At 38.4% G+C, this 25,384-nt stretch overlaps 1 protein-coding gene and 1 long non-coding RNA gene across 7 annotated transcripts in view; one reads left to right on the top strand and one right to left on the bottom strand.

Annotated features, from left to right (window-relative positions):
• The window catches only part of KLHL20 (kelch like family member 20), a 78,657-nt gene extending 70,160 nt beyond the window's left edge, over positions 1-8,497 (top strand). For 3 of the 5 annotated variants that reach the window (XM_060133053.1, XM_060133067.1, XM_060133061.1), the window contains exons 9-12: positions 2,547-2,680; positions 3,348-3,556; positions 4,168-4,274; positions 6,907-8,497. In XM_060133053.1, the coding sequence (XP_059989036.1) occupies positions 2,547-2,680; positions 3,348-3,556; positions 4,168-4,274; positions 6,907-6,991 (535 nt within the window). In that variant the 3' untranslated portion in view covers positions 6,992-8,497. The remainder of the gene's footprint in view (positions 1-2,546; positions 2,681-3,347; positions 3,557-4,167; positions 4,275-6,906) is intronic. The other 2 variants (XM_060133075.1, XM_060133085.1) reach the window with 1 other exon arrangement.
• Positions 1-24,937, bottom strand: part of LOC132510760 (uncharacterized) — a 62,253-nt gene extending 37,316 nt beyond the window's left edge. Inside the window, exons 1-6 of one of the 2 annotated variants that reach the window (XR_009537425.1) lie at positions 24,505-24,937; positions 22,563-22,804; positions 6,352-6,487; positions 3,327-3,630; positions 2,542-2,744; positions 1,069-1,355 (exon numbers count right to left, since the gene is read on the bottom strand). This is a non-coding gene — a long non-coding RNA (uncharacterized LOC132510760). Of the gene's footprint in view, positions 1-1,068; positions 1,356-2,541; positions 2,745-3,326; positions 3,631-6,351; positions 6,488-22,562; positions 22,805-24,504 lie in introns of those variants that run through there. The other variant, XR_009537424.1, reaches the window with a different exon arrangement.
• Positions 24,938-25,384: the final 447 nt, after the last annotated feature.

Genomic DNA, 25,384 nt, shown 5'->3' with positions numbered 1-25,384 from the left:
AAATGCGATTGGTAATTTGACAGGGATTGCATTAAATCTGTGGATTGTAAAGCTTAATTCCTGATTGGATTGAGGTGTTCAACATTTCACCGTGTCTGCCTAACATAAGAAAGAGTGAATCCATTGTTTGTTTGGGGCATAGGTGTTGTCAACGGGGGTATAATATCAATTTCTGTTTCTAGGATTCCATTATTTTATGATAATGCCAAGCATACAATAAAAAAATATATGAGACATATAAAGAAACAGAAAAATGTGGCCAATAATTGAGAGAAAAAGTAGACAACAGAAGCCGACTTATAGATAATCCATATTTGGAGATGACAGAAAAAGACTTTAAAATAAGTATAATAAATACATTGAATAAAATAGAGGAAAAGATCAATGGGTTAAAAAGTTGGAGAATTTTAATATAGGATTGGAATCTAAAAATAAGATGTACATTTCTACAATTGGAAAATATAGTATCTAAAATGAAGAACTCATTGAATGAGATTAAATAGGGTAGAAGTAGACTGGACACAGCAGAAGACAGAGTTAGTAAACTCAAAGTCAGATTAATAGAAAATATCCAAAAAGAAGAACAGAATGTAAAGAACAGACCATAAGGAACTCAGGGAACACAAATAGACTAACATATATGTAATTGGAGTCCCAGAAGGAAAATAGCAATAAGAGCAGAAGCAATATTTGAAGACAATATTTGGCTGAGAATTTTCTAAAAGTGATGAAAAATAAACTTTATTCAAAGTACATGAACCTCAAGATACCTTTACTGACTAACCATAACCTTTCTCCAGGGCCTCCATTCTGCAGCACTTATATCTCTGCTTCTTTCATCTCTGTGAGTTACTACATTCTCAGAATTTGTTTGGAGGTTTTTCCTTAAGAATGTGCTATGTCTCCCCAGCTTGCTTCTTAAGAACAAGGGCTATTTTTAGTATTATTTATTTTATATCCTGTAATATTGATATAGTTTGCTATACAATACTTAATATACTAACAGAATTTTTCACCTATGTAATAAAATGCCCAGCACAATTCCAAGTCATTTTTGTCATATTTATTTCTGAACACCAATAATTTATCAATCAGGGCTCAGTTAAAAAAAATGGAAACCATATCAGCTATTTTGGTAAAGAGAATTTGACATTAAAAAATTGGCTAGGGCTTCCCTGGTGGTGCAGTGGTTGAGAGTCAACCTGCCGATGCAGGGGACATGGGTTCGTGCCCCGGTCCAGGAAGATCCCAAATGCTGTGGAGAGGCTGGGCCCGTGAGCCATGGCCGCTGAGCCTGCACATTCGGAGCCTGTGCTCCGCAATGGGAGAGGCCACAACAGTGAGTGGCCCGTGTACTGCAAAAAAAAAAAAAAAAATTGGCTAGCACATATTGAAGGGCTGGAAAAAAAAAAAAGAAAAAAGGACACTGAAGTAACTGTAGGAACCCTAGGTCTGGGAAGACAAGGAAAGAGATTAGAGTTATTAGAGCCTAGAAGCTTGGAAGAGAGGTCCCATAGAACTAGGACCATCAGCACCTGAGGAGAGGGTGCCCTGAACAGCTGTGACTCACATCTCCATGGAGGGTTATCTGCCTGGCTGGTTCTGGAAGGCTGTATTTTCCAAAAATGGTTACAATACCTGACATCTCACATGCTCTTCATACAATCTGACTTTGAAACTCTTCACTGAGAGATGAGGTCTGTGTTTGCTCCCCTCGAATTTGGGCTGGCTTATCAGTATATGGTAGTAGCTCTATGTGACTTGTGAGGCTAGGTCATAAAAGATGATACATCTTTCACTTGTAACTCTTGGGGCACTCACCTTTGAAGCCTTCAGCTGTCTGAGGTCGCCATGCTGAGAGGAAGCCCAACTAGCCTACATGGAGAGACCCTGAGGCTACATGGAGACATGCCCAGCCAGCGCCCAGCTGCTTCAGCACCTGGCTGTTCCAGCTCTAGCCACAATTTGACAGCAACCACATGAGACACATGAGCCAGAACTTTCCTGTGAAGCCCTTCCTAAATTCCTGATGCCTGGAAACATAAGAATTAGTAAAATAATTATTGTGGAAAGTCACTGAGTTTTGGGGTGGTTTGTTACACAGCACAGATAACCAGAACACTGGTACTGTTATCTCAGGAGCTCAGAGGAGCTGCCTCACAGAGCTGTGACTGAAACCCCCAACAAGGCTAGCTTTGGAAGTGCCAGAAAAAGTCTAGAAACTGAAATTAACTGCTACTGTCAGAGTGGAATGCCAATGTTGAGACAATATTGACAGGGTTGGCAAGCAAACAAAGTGTCTAGTCCTTCCTTTTGGCAGTCTAGTAGAGAGCCAGCTTGGCAAAGGAGAAATGTAGTTTTCAGAGTTCTAGCCCCAGTTCATAAGTCAGAGTACTGATAACTATGTAAAAATGTTAGATTCTCTCTGTACATTTGACCTTAGCAAATCTATGTATCTAACATATCTTTAGCATAATTTCATACCTTATGGAAAAGGCTTCACTTAATAAAAACATGCGTGCAGTCTTTGGTTTCTCTTACCGCAGGTATGATCCGAAGGAGAACAAGTGGACTCGGGTGGCTTCTATGAGTACTAGGAGACTAGGCGTGGCTGTGGCTGTGTTAGGAGGGTTCTTATACGCTGTAGGTGGCTCTGATGGGACATCTCCACTCAACACAGGTTAGTTCCTTCCAAAGTCAGTCTGGTTTCCCCAAAGCAATGCATTTTTTCTTAGGAGAGTCCCCTTACAAAAAGTATAAAAAGTTCATGCTATCCTATCATTTATTAAGAAAATTATTTTCCCTCTAGGAGAGTTCAACTGTTAGCTCTTCCTCAGCTCCTTCTGCAGTCATAGTCTACTAGTATATTCCCAAAGTATTTCTTTCTCCCTTCATTTCACAAGTTGCTAGGAATTTATAATGAATAAAACAACTATTTTCTTAATATTATTTCCCTCCCCCAACCATCTTTCCTTAAAAAACAAAATCCTCTGTATTATAATCTAAAAATAAATAAAAACTTATAAACTGGTTTATAGTCTAATCCTGTCATTTAAAGATAAGGAGAGATGCCACGAGTCACGTAGCTAATGAGTCATATAGCCAGAACTAGAACTGGGTACCTTAACTCCAACACATGCCCCTTCCATCAACCATACCTAAAAGAAATCAGTCCCTGATGAGAATATAGTAGTATTATCCAAAGGTAGATGATTCCTTCTCAGAAGCAAAAATCAGATTGCTTATTGAAAATATATGTTATCACAAAGTGAAGGTAGCTATGAAGAAAACTAGAGGTGAAAGGAAATGATTGCATGGTCACTTACTGGTTTTTCTTTTCCCTGCAGTGGAGCGTTATAATCCTCAGGAAAACAGATGGCACACCATAGCCCCTATGGGGACCCGGAGGAAACACCTAGGCTGCGCAGTGTATCAGGATATGATCTATGCCGTAGGAGGCAGAGATGACACTACAGAGCTTAGCAGTGCTGAGAGATACAACCCCAGAACCAACCAGTGGTCTCCAGTGGTGGCTATGACATCCCGCCGTAGTGGAGTAAGTGCCCGGCTACTGAAAACTTTGAAAAGCAAAAGCACCAAGAGAGGGCTGTGCAGAAGGAGAAGTCTGATCTGTAAAGTATAATACAATGGGACAGTGAGGAGATGCACTGTATAGGCAAAACAACCCGTCACTTTTGTACTGGAAAAAAAAGTTAATTTCTTTTGATTACTATTATCTCAAGAAGTTAAATATCTTATATCCAATCATATCTTTAATTAGAGAATTATTTTTATGATTTATTTACTTTTATTGAAGTATAGTTGATGTATAATATTAATTTCTGCTGTACAGCAAATGATTCAGTTATACATATATACATTCTCTTTTAATATTCTTTTCCATTATGGTTTATCACAGGATACTGAATATAGTTCCCTCTGCTATACAGTAGGACCTTGTGGTTTATCCATTCTATATACAATAGTTTGCATCTTATGATTTATCTTGTAATCAGTTGCTTCTTTGAAAGGCATCGCCCTGTCTTATCTACTACCTTATCTAACTTCACTCGAATTCATTGATATTGGATTGGATTGGATATATAGATTCATCCATATCTAATAGAGAGCAGCTTCTTCAGCAGCCACTGTGTTTTGGTCCCATAGGTTGGCCTGGCAGTAGTGAATGGACAGCTCATGGCTGTAGGAGGTTTTGATGGCACAACGTACTTGAAGACCATTGAAGTTTTTGATCCTGATGCCAATACATGGAGGTAACCTTTAAGCTATGTTGCAAATCACCTCACTGCTGACTTGAAAATCATGGGCTTGAGATAAAACATGACCATCAAAATCAAGATGGTCAGTATACTGAATTACCTCTTGCAGTACTTTGAAAAGGGCTCAAAGTTACCCATATTCGATGGCTTATTTTGACTTCATTGCTCTAAAGTGGCTGACATCTTACAAAATTCCTCTCTTTGGTAACTGTCCAGTTTTATAATTGGAGGTAGCAAAAACAGAAAAAACAATCTCCTCTCTAGCTCCGTCACATTCAGCTGAGGAAACTAAAGCACTGAGAAATAGAGACCTGCCTAAGCAAGTTAGTGACAGAGTTAGAATTAGAACCTAGACCTTTGGCTGTCAATCTGTCATTGCAATTTTTATGCCCAGGAAAAACAAATTGCAGTTACCGTTTTAAAAATAATATTTTATTTCATTTTAAAACTGATTTTTTCTCTTGAGTTTTAAAAATATTTAAATATGTTATTACTCTATTTTAATGTCTAGTAAATTGTAACAGTCACTTTTAGCAAGGAGGCTACATCTTACTTAGGAGAATTTAAGTTAAGCTGTATTCATAGGCTTAATTTTACTTTGCTTTTAAATCCTTAATTGTCTAACAAATCCTTCCTAAATACTTAAGTAGTTCTTATAAATTCACATAAATTGGGTGACTCTTGCATTTATTTTAAATATTCAAAAACTTTTACAAATGTAGCAAAATTCTCTTAAACCTTTCAACTTAAAATCCTAAGTCTAAATCTTTGCTCAGTCATACATTTTAAACTTGATCTTTGCTCAATCACACATTTTAAGCTTGATTGACAAAACTAATCTGATAGATGCTCTAATATGCCAAAGTCTCTTAAACACTACAAGTTTAAAAGGTCAAATATATAGTTAATTCTCATTTTTAATATAAAATATTAATAGTATGGGTTTGAGGTACTTTATATCTATACTAATATCTATTTTAAATACTAGCTTTGAAAAAAAAAACAGTTTTACCTTCTAAGCAGTTCTTTCTCAAAGAATTGGGCTTATTTGCCTAAACACGTCTGGGGTAACCATCTCAGTGGTTGAGGTTGCACATAAATCACAGATAGCAGTCTAGATATGATATCTGAGGCAGAAGACATTCTGAAAGATTTTTCTCATGACCATGAAAGATAAGCTGACGTCTTTTATAGTCACTTTTATATTCCAGAAGGGGCAGTCTTGTAGTCCATTCCTGCTGCATTCTGAGTATACATTTTCTAATTTTGAGCCTGTAACTATCACCCAGATTTTTTTCATTAGTATATAAGATTCAACTAATGAATTTACTGGGTTCTTTTTATAGTCTTCATCTCTGGGAAACAGGGAAAGCCACAACTTTGACAGATATCTGAATGACATTCTTTGGATTCTGCATCTCTCTCATGCTCTGCATGGCTCAGTGGTCACAATACTAAAAGTCAGACTAATAACACTGTAGCACTTTTTGCTTATACATCACATTTTCACAACCTTTTTCATGAAGTAAAGATTTACTGAGTGCTCTAGACCCTGGGGATACAAAAGTGAACACAACAAAATTCCCTGCCCGCCTGGAGCTGACATTACAAGGGAGATAGTGCCATACCAGGGGTGGAAGTGCTATGGCAAATAGCAGAGAGGCAGGGAGTCCAGGGAGGATTATCCACTTTAAAAGGTAGCCCAGGGAGGCCCCACTGAAAAGGTAACATTTCAGCAAAACCTAATAGAGGTTAAGGGAAAGAGAATGGCAGGTTTTCATGAATAGGAGCCTCTCACTTATGGTGTATTTTCTTCCATATACAGCTTTCTATTTTTAGTGGGAATCTGGGTAAGCATAATTTGGGAAGACAGCCAAGTTTATTTCTGCCACTTAATGACTATCATCCTATGTAAGGACTTGTTTCTCAGTAACTATTACTAATATATGTTAGTAATATTTGACCAAGTAATATTCATGAAATTCTTAAGGACCATCTGTTGAGGGATTACTATATAAATTTTTGTAGTTACATATCCCAAATTTAAAGCCAATTTAAAATCAATACTTACAGTTGACAGAGGATCTAATATTCTTTTCCATGGAAATCCTTAATTTTGAAGATGATCTTTTTCACATATCAAAAACTAGATGCAGACTTTATTTAATCATATCCAGCTTTGTTCCATAAAGGGTTTGAGAAGACTTCTAAGAGTACATACAAAACAAAAGGATAGAAATAAATCACTGAAGTTTAGGCAAAAGCAAAATGTGGGTGGGAAAATATTATAGCCAGGGTCAAAATTAGACACAAAAATGTAGAATATGTGATTCTGTGTAATTGTTATAAGTCAGTCTACATGTAGAGTTATAAAGTTACAAGGCAAAATGGATATGGTGCTCTCTTAAAACAGTGTTCTAAAAGTCAGAGAATTTCAGTCAATGTCTGAAATAATTCTGCTACTTGCCAGTGCTCAATTCCAGCTCCTACTCTTTGGAAGAGATGTATGAAGCTAAAAATATTAGTTGTAATATAAAACAAAGAATTGTGTTTTATTAACATCTACATTATGGAAGAAATAGTGCTTTTTCTATTTAGAAATCTGATTGTGTTTCTTTCTTTGCAGGTTATATGGCGGGATGAATTACCGTCGGCTTGGAGGTGGTGTAGGAGTTATAAAAATGACACATTGTGAATCCCATATATGGTGACCATATAGAAGACAGTCATGCATTTGCTCCTCTGTATTGTGGAGAGCTTTGACTTTGGAGCTTTGTACAGCTCTAGAATACACTAAACAAATTTTATTATTTGCCGGTGCCTCAACATGTGGAAATACAGATACATTGAAAGTACTTCACCTGCAAGACGCCACCTTTGCACAATAATTTTCAGTTTTGTGCAGAAGAATATTTATTTTTGGTTTTAATTTATCATGGGATTTTTGTTGCTGGGTTTTTGGTTTTTTGTTTTGGGATTTAGCCTTCCTCCCACCAAAAGAGAAAAAAAGGAAAGACAAAAAAAAAACATTTCAAGCAGTAAAACCTTATTTTTAAGATACTGATTAAGTTTGAAACTACTAATAAGGGAAGAGGTCTATATGGGATCTAGTTGTCAGTTCTAAGCACTCCATCCACAAGACTCCACTACTTACAGGGACTTATCAGTGACAAAGATAGGTATGCAAGGTGTGTTAGTTAGGCATCATTCTTGCAGTAAGCACCAGAAGACTTAAAAATCTAAAAAACAAAACAAACATCTCATTTAACTAGAACAATTCAAAAGGAATATTAAATCAATAAGACCAGGACTCAGATGCCAAAGTTTTCATCAGTGGAAGCTCACATCTTGTTTCCTTCCTTATGGACTTGCTTGCCACTATAAAGTCTTTTTTTCTAGAGTTCCTGCTAGATCTAGAGCTGTGCTCAGTGCCTCTACAAAAACAGTATATGATTCTCATATACTGTCTTGAGAATCCCCCAGTAGAATCACGTGTAACTCTGCAAGTTTTTGCTCAAAAATGTTACTGACTGAAGCAACTTTCCTTTCTATTTCCTATTGCTACTAAGGACCAGCAGGGAGAAATGGCCTCTCCCCAGCAGTGAATACTGTTATGCAATTTACACTTGATGCTCAGGCCTGCTGAAGCTGAGGCTTACCTGTAATCACAGCCTCCAAGGGAATGAATTCTTCAGTTCATGAAATAGTATGCTAACGAGTATAAAATCAATTGAGGCATTTAACTGATAAAATCTTGGTTCTTTTATAAAAACTATATATCATTATCCTCATTCTATAAAGCCACTATTACCACCACTCTCAAATTGCACTTTCTGGTAAAAAGTTAACATTTTTAAGGAAAAAGAAGAACACAGATTTCAGTGGTTAAAGTGGTTTTGTTATTGTGATCATACACCAATTTTTTCAATGTATCTTGCAGTAAAAGCTTTGAAAAAGACTTTAACCACAACCATAAGGAATAACCTTCTTCTCCCTCCCCTCACTACAAAAATGTTTGGCAACATTTGTGTTTACATTTAAAGATCATTTGCACCTTTATAAGGAAAAAAAATAAGTATTTGGTAAACAATTGTTTACATGCATCATTTATGCTTTTTTCTAGCATGTATAACTTTTTAAAATAAAGGTAGTACTTACCATAAAAAAAATTTGGTTAATGCTTTTTAATGCTTGTATCTCTGCTACTTAATTTAGATTTTCTGTTTCTATATCATTTACACTTCCTATTATAAAGTTAAAAGTACTTACAACCTGAAGGAATAAAGGGATTACCAGCTAGAATTATGAATGAATTTTTATTATATATTTTATATAACAGTAGTATATTACCTAACCTCTAAGAACTTATTTTCTTGTGTGGGACTTGGAATCAAACAATTTTGAGCTAGAAGGACTTTTAAAAATCATCTGGTCCAGGGACTTCCCTGGTGGCACAGTGGTTAAGAATCCACCTGCCAACACAAGGGACACGGGTTCGAGCCCTGGTCTGGGAAGATCCTGTATGCCGCGGAGCAACTAAGCCTGTGTGCCACAACTATTGAGCCTGCCCTCCAGAGCCTGTGAGCCACAACTACTGAGCCCATGTGCCTCAACTACTGAAGCCCGCACGCCTAGAGCCCGTGCTCCACAACAAGAGAAGCCACTGCAATGAGAAGCCTGCACGCCGCAACTAGAGAAAGCCCACGTGCAGCAATGAAGACCCAACACAGACAAAAATAAATTAATTAAAAAATCATCATCAACATCAGGCTTCCCTGGTGGCGCAGTGGTTAAGAATCCTCCTGCCAATGCAAGGTACACGGGTTCAAGCCCTGGTCTGAGAAGATCCCACATGCCACGCAGCAGTTAAGCCCATGTGCCACAACTACTGAGCCTGTGCTCTACAGCCCTCAAGCCACAACTACTGAGTTCACATGCCACAGCTACTGAAGCCCACTGTGCCTAGAGCCTGTGCTCCACAACAAGAGAAGCCAATGCAATGAGAAGCCCGTGCACCACAATGAAGAGTAACTCCCACTCACCGCAACTAGAGAAAGCCCGCGCACAGCAACAAAGACCCAACACAGCGAAAAATAAATATTTTTTTTAATGACTAAATAAAATCATCATCATCATCTGGTTTAAACCCATTTATCGCTCTGCTTTAAGACTGAAAACCAAGGAAGTCCTGCCTAAGTGTAAATAGTCAATGATAGAACCAACATTTGAAATCAGTTCCCCTAACTCCTACTTCATTTCTCTTTCTATGCCATACAGCCACTGCAGACCTACCTGAAACATGGCCTGGAACTAAATATACTAATAGACCTTAATTTTAAGGTCTGGTATGCAACATTGAAAAAGTATAAAAATTTTTATGAGATCATTACGGTACTGCATCACTAACAGTCAGTCTTCAAGACAAAATCACATATTTCCAAAGACTCTACTATTTCATATATTTGAAGAAAAGGAGGGGAATAGTAACAGCAACAAAATTCTAGGGGTTAGACTTTCCATAAGCAGGGAAGTCCCCAGTGAGAGCAATTCACATGGCAGTGATTCAAGAGTAGAGACCCAGGAACTATAGCACTGGCCAAAGTAACCATCGGAGTCTAAAGGGTCCTTTTTTTCCTTACACTGAAGGTGCTCCAGTTTTATTGAGTGAAGTGTACTTATTCTATAAAAGACATTGGTGTAAAATAGAATATTTATTAACTTATTTGCACAGTGATTTCCACAACACTATGAAGTAAACTTGGGTTGGGTTGGTGGTTATCTTCATTTTATAAATAAGTAAATTGAAGCTTAGAAAAGTTAAAATGACATGGTAGATGCTGAACCTCAAATGCACATCCCCTGATTCCAAACCCATTCTTCTCTATAGTTCTCTCCACATTCCCATTTCTAATGTCACTGTTCCCCAGTTTTGTTCTCCAATATTTTATCTACAAATAATCTACACTGCAGAGACTAGTTCTTGACAACTGTAAAGTAGAAAAGGTCCCTCCTGAACAATATTTGAGTGAAAGTAGGGAAAAAGCATTTCAAACTTTATATTAACTTAGGAAACAGATGGGAAAAGAAAAAAAATGGGATAAGGAAAGAAATAGAGGAGAGAAGAAGGAAGAGGCAAAAACAGACCAGTAAACCCAAATATCACTGGCTAGTTGTCTAAGTACTTTGTGACACTGGCTCTTTAAATTGCTTTGAGGTCTCTGTACTGGAAGTGACTGATAAGAATAGCTCCGAGAAATGACAAAACTCTTCAACTAGAGTTGTCTTAAGTGTCCTTAACAATAGTAACCTTTAAGTTATTTAGTCATGGTTAGGAACTTTTAAATGTAGAAGACGGATGGTATTATACTAACATTAAATATTCAGGGTGTTCCAATAACTGTCAGTAACCTATTAATATCCCTATCCTAGAAAGTTAGAATATTTACTAAAGGGATTCTGAATTCCTAGGAAAAGAGGACATGTATCTTCAGTGTGAATTTAGATCAATATATATTTGGACTCCTACTAAACAGAAACAGTCCCTTCCTTCAAAAAGCTTACAGTTTCAAGTAGACCTTCAAAATGGCAGAGGAGTAAGACGTGGAGATCACCTTCCTCCCCACAAATACCTCAGAAATAACATCTACGTGTAGAACAACTCCTACAGAACACCTACTGAATGCTAGCAGAAGACCTCAGGCTTCCCAAAAGGCAAGAAACTCCCCACGTACCTGGGTAGCGCAAAAGAAAAAAGAATAAACAGAGACAAAATAGGGACGGGACCTGCACCAGTGGGAGGGAGCCATGAAGGAGGAAAGGTTTCCACACACTAGGAAGCCCCTTCACGGCTGGAGACTGTGGGTGGCGGAGGGGGGAAGCTTCGGAGCCACAGAGGAGAGCGCAACAACAGGGGTGCAGAGGGCAAAGCGGAGAGATTCCCGCACAGAGGATCGGTGCTGACCAGCACTCACCAGCCTGAGAGGCTTGTCTGCTCACCGGCCGGGGCAGGCGGGGGCTTGGAGCTGAGGCTCGGGCTTCGGAGGTCAGATCCCAGGGAGAGGACTGGGGTTGGCGGCATGAACACAGCCTGAAGGGAGCTAGTGCGCCACAGCTAGCCAGGAGGGAGTCCGGGAAAAAGTCTGGAACTGCTTAAGAGGCAAGAGACCATTGTTTTGGGGTGCACGAGGAGAGGGGATTCAGAGCACTACCTGAACAAGCTCCAGAGATGAGCACAAGCCACGGCTATCAGAACAGACACCAGAGATGGGCATGAAATGCTAAGGCTACTGCTGCAGCCACCAAGAAGCCTGTGTGCAAGCACAGGTCACTATCAACACCTCCCCTCCCAGGAGCCTGTGCAGCCCACCACTGCCAGGGTCCCGCGATCCAGGGACAACTTCCCCAGGAGAACACACAGTGCGCCTCAGGCTGGTGCAACGTCATGCCGGCCTCTGCCGCCACAGGCTCTCTGCATTCCGTACCCCTCCCTCCCCCTGGCCTGAGTGAGCCAGAGCCCCCTAATCAGCTGCTACTTTAACCCCATCCTGTCTGAGTGAAGAACAGACGCCCTCAGGCGACATACATGCAAAGGCGGGGCCAAACCCAAAGCTGAACCCCAGGAGCTGTGCAAACAAAGAAGAGAAAGGGAAATTCCTCCCAGCAGCCTCAGGAGCAGCGGATTAAATCTCCACAGTCTACTTGATGTACCCTGCATCTCTGGAATGCCCGAATAGACAACGAATCATCCCAAAATTGAGGCGGTGGACCTTAGAAGCAAATGTAGACTTGGGGTTTGCTTTCTACATCTAATTTGTTTCTGGTTTTATGTTTATCTTAGTTTAGTATTTAGAGTTTATTATCAGTGGTAGATTTGTTTATTGATTTGGTTGCTCTCTTCCTTTTTTTTTATACATAGATATATATTTTTTTCCTCCTCTTTTTGTGAGTGTATTTGTGTAGGCTTCTTTGTGTGATTCTGTCTGTATAGCTTTGCTTTTACCATTTGTCCTGGGGTTCTGTCTGTCCGTTTTTTTTGTTTGTTTGTTTTTTAATATAGGTTTTAGCACTTGTTATCATGGTGGATTTCATTTTTGGTTAGGCTCCTCTCTTCTTTCCTTGTTTTTTAATTACTTTTGAATTATTTTTATTTTTAATAATTTTTCTTACTTTTTATTTTAATAACTATATTTTATTTTATTTTATTTTTTTCTCCCTTTTCTTCTGAGCCATGTGACAGGGTCTTCATGCTCTGGCAGGGTGTCAGGCCTGAGCCTCTGAGTGGGGGAGCCCAATTCAGGACATTGGTCTACCAGAGTCCACCTGGCTCCATGTAATATCAAACAGCATAAGCTCTCCCAGAGATTTCCATCTCAATGCTAAGACCCAGCTCCACTCAATGACCAGCAAGCTACAGTGCTGGACACCCAATGCCAAACAACTAGCAAGAAAGGAACACAACCCCACCCATCAGCAGAGAGGCTGCCTAAAATCATAATAAGGTCAATGACACCCCAAAACACACCACCGGATGCAGTCCTGCCCACCAGAAAGACAAGATCCAGCCTCATCCACCAGAACACAGGCACCAGTCCCCTCGACCAGGAAGCCTACATAACCCACTGAACTAACCTTACCCACTGGGGACAGACACCAAAAAAAACGGGAACTACAATCCTGCAGCCTGTGAAAAGGAGACTGCAAACACAGTAAGTTAAGTAAAATGAGAAGACAGAGAAACACACAACAGAAGGAGCAAGATAAAAACCCACCCAACCAAACAAATGAAGAGGAAATAGGCAGTCTACCTGAAAAAAGAATTCAGAGTAACAATAGTAAAGATGATCCAAAATCGTGGAAATAGAATGGAGAAAATACAAGAAACATTTAACAAGGATCTAGAAGAACTAAAGAGCAAACAAACAATGATGAACAACACAATAAATGAAATTAAAAATTCTCTAGAAGGAATCAATAGCAGAAAAACTGAGGCAGAAGAACGGATAGTGACCTGGAAGATAAAATAGTGAAAATAACTACCACAGAGCAGAATAAAGAACAAAGAATGACAGAGACCTCTGGGACAACATTAAATGCACCAACATTCGAATTATATGTGTCCCAGAAGAAGAAGACAAAAAGAAAGGGACTGAGAAAATATTTGAAGAGATTATAGTTGAAAAATTCCCTAATATGGGAAAGGAAATAGTCAAGTCCAGGAAGCGCAGAGAGTCCTATACAGGATAAATCCAAGGAGAAACATCCCAAGACACATATTAATCAAACTATCAAAAATTAAATACAAAGAAAAAATATTAAAAGCAGCAAAGGAAAAACAACAAATAACATACAAGGGAATCCCCATGAAGTTAACAGCTGATCTTTCCGCAGAAACTCTGCAAGGCAGAAGGGAGTGGCAGGACGTATTTAAAGTGATGAAAGGGAAAAACTTACAACCAAGACACTCTATCCAGCAAGGATCTCATTCAGATTCGATGGAGAAATTAAAATGTTTACAGACAAGCAAAAGCTAAGAGAATTCAGCACCAGCAAAACAGCTTTACCACAAATGCTAAAGGAACTTCTCTAGGCAGGGAACACAAGAAAAGGAAAAGACCTACAATAACAAACCCAAAACAATTAAGAAAATGTTACGAGGAACATACATATCGATAACTACCTTAAATGTAAATGGATTAAATGCTCCAACCAAAAGACATAGAATGGCTGAATGGATGCAAAAACAAGACCCATACATATGCTGCCTACAAGAGACCCACTTCAGACCTAGGGACACATACAGACTGAAAGTGAGGGTATGGAAAAAGATATTCCATGCAAATGGAAATCAAAAGAAAGCTGGAGTAGCAATTCTCATGTCAGATAAAATAGACTTTAAAATAAAGATTATTACAAGAGACAAAGAAGGACACTACATAATGATCAAGGGATCAATCCAAGAAGAAGATATAACAAGCGTAAATCTTTACACACCCAACACAGGAGCACCTCAATACATAAGGTAAATGCTAACAGCAATAAAAGGGGAAATTGACGGTAACACAATCATAGTAGGGGACTTTAACACCCCACTTTCACCAATGGACAGATCATCCATAATGAAAATAAATAAATAAACACAAGCTTCAAATGAGACATTAAACAAGATGTCCTTAATTGATATTTATAGGACATTCCATCCAAAAACAACAGAATACACTTTCTTCTCAAGTGCTCATGGAACATTCTCCAAGATAGATCATATCTTTGGTCACAAATCAAGCCCTGGAATATTTAGGAAAATTGAAATCGTATCAAGTATCTTTTCCGACAACAATGCTATGAGACTAGACATGAATTACAGGAAAAAGTCTGTAAAAAATACAAATGCATGGAGGCTAAAGAATACACTACTAAATAACCAAGAGATCACTGAAGAAATCAAAGAGGAAATTAAAAAATACCTAGAAAGAGATGACAATGAAAACACGACAACCCAAAACCTATGGGATGCAGCAAAAGCAGTTCTAAGAGGGAAGTTGATAGCAATAAAATGCTACGTCAAGAAACAACAAACATCTCAAATAAACAACCTAAACTTACACCTAAAGCAATTAGAGAAAGAAGAACAAAAGAGCCCGAATTTAGCAGAAGGAAAGAAATCATAAAGATGAGATCAGAAATAAATGAAAAAGAAATGAAGAAAACAATAGCAAAGATCAATAAAACTAAAAGCTGTTTCTTTAAGAAGATAAACAAAATTGATAAACCATTAGCCAGACTCATCAAGAAAAAAAGGGAGAAGACTCAAATTAATAGAATTAGAAATGAAAAAGGAGGGCTTCCCCGGTGGCACAGTGGTTAAGAATCCGCCTGCCAATGCAGGGGACACGGGTTTGAGTCCCGGTCTGGGAAGATTCCACATGCCGTGGAGCAACTAAGCCCATGCACCACAACTACTGAGCCTGCGCTCTAGAGCCCGGGAGCCACAACTACTGAGCCCACGTGCCACAACTACTGAAGCCTGTGAGCCTAGAGCCCATGCTCCGCAACAAGAGAAGCCAACGCAATAAGAAACCCGCACAACCCAACGAAGAGTAGCCCCCGCTCTCCACAACTAGAGAAGAACCAGTGCTCAGCAACGAAGACCCAACGCAGACAGAAAAATAAATAAAATAAAAATTTTTTAAAAAAATCTTCCAACAAACAAAAGCCCAGGACCAGATGGCTTCACAGGTGAATTCTATCAAACATTTAGAGAAGAGCTAACACCTAACCTTCTCAAACTCTTCCAAAATATAGCAGAGGGAGGAACACTCCCAAACTCATTCTACAAGGCCACCATAACCCTGATACCAAAACTAGACAAAGATGTTACAAAGAAAGAAAACTACAGGCCAATATCACTGATAAACATAGATGCAAAAATCCTCAACAAAATACTAGCAAACAGAATCCAACAGCACCTTAAAAGGATCATACACCATGATCAAGTGGGGTTTACCCCAGGAATGCAAGGATTCTTCAATATATGCAAATCAATCAATGTGATAAAACATATTAACAACTTGAAGGAGAAAAACCATATGATTGTCTCAAAAATGCAGAAAAAGCTTTCAACAAAATTCAACACCCATTTATGATAAAAACCCTCCAGAGGGCTTCCCTGGTGGCGCAGTGGTTGAGAGTCCGCCTGCTGATGCAGGGGACACGGGGTTCGTGCCCCGCTCCGGGAAGATCCCACATGCCGCGGAGCAGCTAGGCCCGTGAGCCATTGCCGCTGGGCCTGCGCGTCTGGAGCCTGTGCTCCGCAACGGGAGAGGCCACAACAGTGAGAGGCCCGCGTACCACACACACACAAAAAAAACCCTCCAGAAAGTAGGCATAGAGGGAACTTACCTCAACATAATAAAGGCCATATGTGACAAACCCACAGCCAACATCATTCTCAATAGTGAAAAACTGAAACCATTTCCTCCAAGATCAGGAACAAGACAAGGATGTCCACTCTCACCATTATTATTCAACATAGTTTTGGAAGTTTTAGCCACAGCAATCAGAGAAGAAAAAGAAATAAAAGGAAGCCAAATTGGGAAAGAAGAAGTAAAGCTGTCACTGTTTGCAGATAACATGATACTATAAATAGAGAATCCTAAAGATGCTACTAGAAATCTACTAGAGCTGATCAATGAATTTGGTAAAGTAGCAGGATACAAAATTAATGCATAGAAACCTCTTCCATTCCTATACACTAATGATGAAAAATCTGAAAGAGAAATTAAAGAAACACTCCCATTTACCATTGCAACAAAAAGGATAAAATACCAAGGAATATAGGGGCAAGACAGGAATAAAGATGCAGACCTGCTGGAGAGGGTGTGGAGAAAAGGGAACACTCTTGCACTGCTGGTGGGAATGTGAATTGGTACAGCCACTATGGAGAACAGTATGGAGGTTCCTTAAAAATCTACAAATAGAACTACCATATGACCCAGCAATCCCACTACTGGGCATATACCCTGAGAAAACCATAATTCAAAAAGAGTCATGTACCAAAATGTTCATTGCAGCTCTATTTACAATAGCCCAGATATGGAAACAACCTAAGTGTCCATCATCGGATGAATGGATAAAGAAGATGTGGCACATATATACAATGGAATATTACTCAGCCATAAAAAGAGACGAAATTGAGCTATTTGTAATGAGGTGGATAGACCTAGAGTCTGTCATACAGAGTGAAGTAAGTCAGAAAGAGAGAGACAAATACCGTATGCTAACACATATATATGGAATTTAAAAAAAAATGTCATGAAAAACCTAGGGGTGAAACAGGAATAAAGACACAGACTTACTAGAGAATGGACTTGAGGCTATGGGGAGGGGGAAGGGTAAACGGTGACAAAGCGATAAAGAGGCATGGACATATATACACTACCAAAAGTAAGGTAGTTAGCTAGTGGGAAGCAGCCGCATAGCACAGGGAGATCAGCTCGGTGCTTTGTGACCGCCTGGAGGGGTGGGATAGGGAGGGTGGGAGGGAGGGAGACGTAAGCGGGAAGAGATATGGGAATATATGTATATATATAACTGATTCATTTTGTTGTGAAGCTGAAACTAACATACCATTGTAAAGCAATTATACTCCAATAAAGATGTTAAAAAAAATAAATAAATAAAATAATATGTGGAGCCATCTTCCAGAAAGTTACAGTCTAATTAAGAAAAACCAATTCGTATGGAATAATATGAGATTTGCAAAGTAACATTAACACAGGAAAAATGGAACATAGTCCATGCAAAAGAAACTTTACAACATTGTTTTTGTTATGATGGAATTGATTGATTTATTCAGTTTTTCATCAACTATATTTTGCGTACTGTCTGTCCAACATTGTTTCAGACATTGAAGATGCAGTAGTGAACAAAACAGACTAAAAAACCTACCCTAAGAAGTTTACATTCTAGAAGGGGGAACAGAACACATAAAAATTAAGCACATAGTGTATTAGAAGGTGATGAATGCTATGGAGTATAAAAGCAGAGAAGATGGACAATGGGGGAGGTTACAATTTTAAGAAGAGTGGTTAGGGTTTATAATATATCTTTTATTAAAATCATGTTAGTCTGTAGGAGCCAAAGTTGAAACAGGGCCAAGCTTTTCTCTCTAGTGAAGGAATAAGTGGAAGGAAGTAAATGAAAGAATGGAAATGGCACCAGGTACTTCACTTATCCCTTTTCTGTTCCTGGATCTGTCCTTCTGTTTGGGTAAGTGTTTAGAAGTACATTTGGTGTTTTGGTAGGGTCCACTGGCCCTTGAGATAAAATGGGGTGAGGTGTGTGGTGCTGAAGATATTCTCACTGATAGTAGAGCACAGTTCCACTCACCTTCCCCTGAGATCTCGGCACACATTGTATGTGGTTACAAAGAATACTTTTACTGAATAGTATTTGGGATAATGAGATTTTCACTTGTAGAAAATTTTTTTTCTCTATCCTCTTAAAATCTCAAGAAGTCATCATAGTTAAGAAAAGTCTCTGTCTCTTCCATGTCTCTTTATCAAACCAAGTCTACCAAAGTATTGAATAGTTGTTCATTCATTGAGTGACTAATTTGTGCAGAAAATGTTTTCTTTTTCAAGTGTATCTGAGTATTTCCTTGTCACAATTTAAAAAATGCCTAAGAGATATGGGAACATATGTATATGTATAACTGATTCACTTTGTTATAAAGCAGAAACTAACACACCATTGTAAAGCAATTATACTCCAATAAAGATGTTAAAAAAAAAAAGCCTAAAAAAAAAAAAAAAAAGAAATCTACTAGAGCTGATCAATGAATTTGGTAAAGTAGCAGGATACAAAATTAATGCATAGAAACCTCTTCCATTCCTATACACTAATGATGAAAAATCTGAAAGAGAAATTAAAGAAACACTCCCATTTACCATTGCAACAAAAAGGATAAAATACCAAGGAATATAGGGGCAAGACAGGAATAAAGATGCAGACCTGCTGGAGAGGGTGTGGAGAAAAGGGAACACTCTTGCACTGCTGGTGGGAATGTGAATTGGTACAGCCACTATGGAGAACAGTATGGAGGTTCCTTAAAAAACTACAAATAGAACTACCATATGACCCAGCAATCCCACAACTGGGCATATACCCTGAGAAAACCATAATTCAAAAAGAGTCATGTACCAAAATGTTCATTGCAGCTCTATTTACAATAGCCAGGAGATGGAAGCAACCTAAGTGTCCATCATCGGATGAATGGATAAAAAAGATGTGGCACATATATACAATGGAATATTACTCAGCCATAAAAAGAAACGAAATTGAGTTATTTGTGGTGAGGTGGATGGACCTAGAGTCTGTCATACAGAGTGAAGTAAGTCAGAAAGAGAAAGACAAATACTGTATGCTAACACATATATATAGAATCTAAGAAAAAAAAATGTCATGAAGAACCTAGGGGTAAGACAGGAATAAAGACACAGACCTACTAGAGAATGGACTTGAGGATATGGGGAGGGCAAAGTGTAAGCTGTGACGAAGTGAGAGAGTGGCATGGACATATATACACTACCAAACGTAAAATAGATAGCTAGTGGGAAGCAGCAGCATAGCACAGGGAGATCAGCTCAGTGCTTTGTGACCACCTAGAGGGGTGGGATAGGGAGGGTGGGAGGGAGGGATATGCAAGAGGGAAGAGATATGGGAACATATGTATATGTATAACTGATTCACTTTGTTATAAAGCAGAAACTAACACACCATTGTAAAGCAATTATACTCCAATAAAGATGTTAAAAAAAAAAAAAGATGCAGACCTACTAGAGAATGAACTTGAGGATAGGGGGAGGGGAAAGGGTAAGCTAGGACAAAGTGAGAGAGTGGCATGGACGTATGTATATACACTACCAAACATAAAATAGATAGCTAATGGGAAGCAGCCGCATAGCACAGGGAGATCAGCTCGGTGCTTTGTAACCACCTAGAGGGATGGGATAGGGAGGGTGGGAGGGATGGAGATGCAAGAGGGAAGAGATATGGGGACATATGTATATGTATAACTGATTCACTTTGTTATAAAGCAGAAACTGACGCACCACTGTAAAGCAATTATACTCTAATAAAGATGTTTAAAAAAATACCAAGGAAAAAATCTACCTAAGGAGATAAAAGACCTATAATGCAGAAAACTTTAAGACACTGATGAAAGAAATTAAAGATGACACAAACAGATGGAGAGATATACCATGTTCTTGGATGGGAAGAATCAACATTGTAAAAATGACTATACTACCCAAAGCAATCTACATATTCAGTGCAATACCTATCAAACTACCAATGGCATTTTTCTCAGAACTAGAACAAAAAAATTCAAAATTTGTAAGGAAACACAAAAGATATGAATAGCCAAAGCAATCTTGAGACAGAAAAACGGAGCTGGAGGAATCAGGTTTCTGGACTTCAGACTATACTACAAAGTTACAGTAATCAAGATAGTATGGTACTAGCACAAAAACAGAAATATAGATCAATGCAACAGGATAGAAAGCCCAGAAATAAACCCACTCACATATGGTCATCTTGTTTTTGATAATGGAGGTAAGAATATACAATGGAGAAAAGACAGCCTCTTCAATAAGTGGTGCTGGGAAAACTGGACAGCTACATGTAAAAGTATGAGATTAGATCACTCCCTAACACCATACACAAAAATAAGCTCAAAATGGATTAAAGACCTAAATGTAAGGCCAGACACTAACAAATTCTTAGAGGAAAACATAGGCAGAACACTCTAGGACATAAATCACAGCAAGATCCTTGTTGACCCACCTCCTAGAGAAATGGAAATAAAAACAAAAATAAACAAAAGGGACCTAATAAAACTTAAAAGCTTTTGCACAGCAAAGGAAACCATAAACAAGACAAAAAGACAACCCTCAGAATGGGAGAAAATATTTGCAAATGAAGCAACTGACAAAGGATTAATCTCCAAAATTTACAAGCAGCTCTTGCAGCTGAATATCAAAAAAACAAACAACCCAATCCAAAAATGGGCAGAAGACCTAAACAGACATTTCTCCAAAGAAGATATACAGATTGCCAACAAACACATGAAAGGATGCTCAACATCACTAATCATTAGAGAAATGCAAATCAAAACTACAATGAGGTATCACCTCACACCAGTCAGAATGGACATCACCACAAAATCTACAAACAATGAATCCTGGAGAGGGTGTGGAGCAAAGGGAACCCTCTTGCACTGTTAGTGGGAATGTAAATTGATACAACCACTATGGAGAACAGCATGGAGGTTCCTTAAAAAACTACAAATAGAACTACCATACGACCCAGCAATCCCACTACTGGTCATATACCCTGAGAAAACCATAATTCAAAAAGAGTCATGTACCACAATGTTCATTGCAGCTCTATTTACAATAGCCAGGACATGGAAGCAACCTATGTGTCCATCAACAGATGAATGGAGAAAGAAGATGTGGCACATATATACAATGGATTATTACTCAGCCATAAAAAGAATGAAATTGAGTTATTTGTAGTGCAGTGGATGGACCTAAAGACTGTCATACAGAGTGAAGTAAGTCAGAAAGAGAAAAATACCGTATGCTAACACATATATATGGAATCTGAAAAAAAAAGAAAAAAAAGGTTCTGAAGAATGTAGGGACAGGACAGGAATAAAGATGCAGATGTAGGGAATAGACTCGAGGACATGGGGAGGGGGAAGAGTTAGCTGGGACGAAGTGAGAGAGTGGCATGGACATATATATACTACCAAATGTAAAATAGCTAGTGGGAAGCAGTTGCATAGCACAGGGAGATCAGCTCGATGCTTTGTGACCACCTAGAGGGGTGGGATAGGGAGGGTGGAGGGAGGGAGATGCAAGAAGGAGGAGATATGGGGATATATGTATACATATAGCTGATTCACTTTGTTATAAAGCAGAAACTAATACACCATTGTAAAGCAATTATACTCCAATAAAGACATTAAAAAAGAAAAAAAGCTTACAGTTTCAAACTTTGAGTTTGATTAGTGGCTCTCAAAGTGAACCCTGAAGTACTCAAGATTCTTTCAGAGTATCCATGAGTCAAAGCTTTTTCCTTAATTATCCTAGGAAGTTTTTTGCCTTTTTTTTTTTTTTTTTACTGTGATGACATTTGCACTTTTGATGCAAAAACAATGGTAGATAAAGTTGCTGAGGTGTTCGCACAGTTCAAGGCAGTGGCACCAAACTGTACTACTAGTTATAATATTCACCACCATCCACTTACAGTTCAAAAAAAAAAGTCAATTTCACCTAAGATATCTCAACCCTTAGATATATGAAATATTGCTGCTGCATACCGAAAGAGTGATTGTCACAAGAAAAATCTTTGTGTGATTGTTTTGAGTTGCAAGCTGAACAAGCCACTTCTTTTTGAAAGAATGACTGAGAGACAAAGTTATTCAGACTCAGGTGGTGGTGAACATTTTGTGGAAAATGAACACAGAGAGGCTGTCACTTCAAGGAAAACAACTGACTGCATTTTATCATCAACGATGAACTTCTAGCTTTCAAGAGAAAATGAGAATTTTGTGAAAGTTGTATGGACCACTGTGGTAGTTAATTTTATGTGTCAAGTTGACTTGCCTAAAGGATGCCCAGATAGCTGGTAAAACATTTTTTCTTGGTGTGTCTGTGAAGATGTTTCTAGAAGATCTTAGCATTTGATTCAGTAGACTGAGTAGATTTCCACACTCACCAATATGGGCAGACATCATCCAATCTGTTTGGGGCCATATGGAACAAAAGAGGAAAAGATGGCAGAATTCTCTCTCTCTTCTTGAGCTGGGATGTCCATCTTTTCCTGCCCTCGACCATCAGAGCTCCTAGTTCTCAGGCCTTCAGACTTGGACTGCATTATACTGCTGTCTTTCCTCGTTCTCCAGCTTGCAGAGGCAGACTGTGGGACTGCTCAGCTTCCAGAACTGCATGCAACAGTTCCTATAATAAATAGATAGATAGGGACTTCCCTGGTGGTCCAGTGTTAAGACTCTGTGCTCCCAATGCAGGGGGCCCAGGTTCGACCCCTGGTCAGGGAACTAGGTCCCACATGCTGCAACTAAAGATCCTACACGTGGCAACTGAGACCCAGCACAGCCAAATAAATAAATGAATATTTTAAAAATTAGCTAGCTAGCTATCTAGCTTGATGATAGATGATGATAGATAGATAGATAGATAGATAGATAGATAGATAGATGATAGATATAGATCCCTGGTCAGGGAACTAGATCCCGCATGCCACAATTAAGAATCTGCATGCTGCAAGTAAGACCTGGCGCAGCCAAACAAATAAATAAATAAATAGTCTGGCGGGGTATAGACTGGAAGAGTGATCAGAAAGGAAGTTATGGCTGAAAAAGGTTTGAAAGACAGAGTAGTTTTGCTAAGTAGCAAGAGTGGAAAGGACATTCCAGACAGAGTAGCATGTGCAAGATATACAGAATAAAGTCAGTGAGACAAAATGGACTGTTTGGGGAAATCAAAGCAGTTTGGTTTATCAGGAGAATAAAATGAAAAAAGGCAAGTGTCCAGAAATTAGACAGGAGAAGCAGGCAGCCGGCAGGTACCATCATAAAGGACCTCATTGCCAATAGTTTCCTCTCTTAGCTTTCTTTTCTGATGTTTATTCCCCAAGTCTTTTTTTCTGTGTGGGTGTGGTGGCTAGGTTCCAAGATGCCCCTAGTGATCCCTGCCTTCTGATCTCTGTGTAATCCCCTCTTGCACTGCGGTAAGGTTGGTCTGGTCTGTGAGTCTAATTGTATGCTACAAAAGTGATGGTATGTCACTTCCAGATTAGGTTATGAGACCCTGCTTTCATATTGGGTGCCTTTCTCTCCCTCTCATCTCTCACTCTGGGAGAAGCAAATACATGAAAAAAAAGAATATAACAAATCCACAAATGCCCATGTACCCACCATCCAGCTTCAATTTTTGCTAATACTTTGCTAATCTTGTTTTATCTATTCCTTCCCACTCTCACTTCTCCCACCATCACTGGAGTATTTTAAAGCAAATCCCAGGCACCATGTTATTTCACTCACACTTGAATATTTAATTTTTACATATAAGGTCTACTTATAATAACACTATCACATCTGATAAAATTAACAATTCCTTAACATCACCTAATACCCAGTCCATATTAAAATTTCCCTAATTATCATTTTTTTTATGTTTACAATTATACCTTGGAGTTTGCTTTTTTCCTGTCCTTCCATTTACTCATTTGGTTAAATTGCTTTTTTGTTCCTTTGCTCAATCATTTTTGGAAATTCTTCTCTAGTCTCTGTAGTCTCTATTCTATGTATATGTGTATATCACCCCATTGTAAAAGAAGCAGTCAAACTTACATTTCTCTATAAAGATATTCAAATTAAATAATATTTAGAAATACTTCTTAAGGACATATGTAATACCTGGACAGCCCATTATGTCCCTTGTATCATTGTTGTCATACATTTCACTTATATATAGACATATATAAATACATATTTATATGTATATATTATGTAATATATTTATATATAAACACATACTTATGTATATTATATATAAGCATACATAATCAAATATTGTATTATTTTGAACTGTCATGTTATATCAATTAAGAATAAGAAAAATAAAACTTTTTACTTTACCTTCACTTATTCCTTCTTTGATGTTCTTCATTACTTCATACAGATCCAAGTTTCTGACATATATTATTTTCCTTCTCTCTGAAGAACTTCTTTTAACATTTCTTGCAAGGAAGTTCTACTGATGACAAATTCCAACTTTCACTTGTCCATTAAAATATTTGTGTTTCCTTCACTTTTGAAAGATAATTTCACAGAATTCTAGGTTGCTGGGTTTTTTTTTTAACACTCCACAGTCTTCTTGCTTGCACAGTTTCTGAGGAGAAGTCAGATGTAATTCTTATCTTTGTTACTCTATAGGTAAGGTGTTTTCTTCCCTCTAGCTTCTTTCAGGATTTTTTCCTTATCTTTGACTTTCTGTAGATTGAATATTATATGCCTCAATACAGTTTTTTGTTTTTTTTTTGTTTGTTTTTTTTATCCTGCTTGGAGTTCTCTAAGCTCCCTTGATCTGTGGTTTGGTGTCTGGCATTAATTTGAAGAAATTCTCAGTCATTATTGTTTCCAATACTTCTTCTGTTACTTTCTCTCTCCTGGTATTCTCATTGTGTGTTAACAGTTGAATCTTGAACACAGGTTAGGGGCACCAACCCTCCACACAGTCGAAAATCCATATATAATTATAGTTGGCCCTCCATACACACAATTCCTCCATATCCATGGTTCCTCTGTATCTGCAGTTCCACATCTACAGATTCAACCAAACTTGGATCACATAGTACTATAGTATTTACTATTGAAAGAAATCTGTGTATAAGTGAACCAGCATAGTTCAAACCCATGTTGTTCAGAGTCAACTGTATGTTATACCTTTTGCAGTTGTCCCACAGACCTTGGCTATTGGTTTGTTTGGGTTTCTTTCTTCAATCTTTGCTCTCTTTGC

The sequence above is a fragment of the Lagenorhynchus albirostris genome, chromosome 2 (genome assembly GCF_949774975.1).
Source record: "Lagenorhynchus albirostris chromosome 2, mLagAlb1.1, whole genome shotgun sequence".
Lineage (NCBI taxonomy): Eukaryota > Metazoa > Chordata > Mammalia > Artiodactyla > Delphinidae > Lagenorhynchus > Lagenorhynchus albirostris.
The sequence above is the reverse complement of the archived record's forward strand: the minus strand, read 5'-3'. Positions and strand labels throughout refer to the sequence as shown.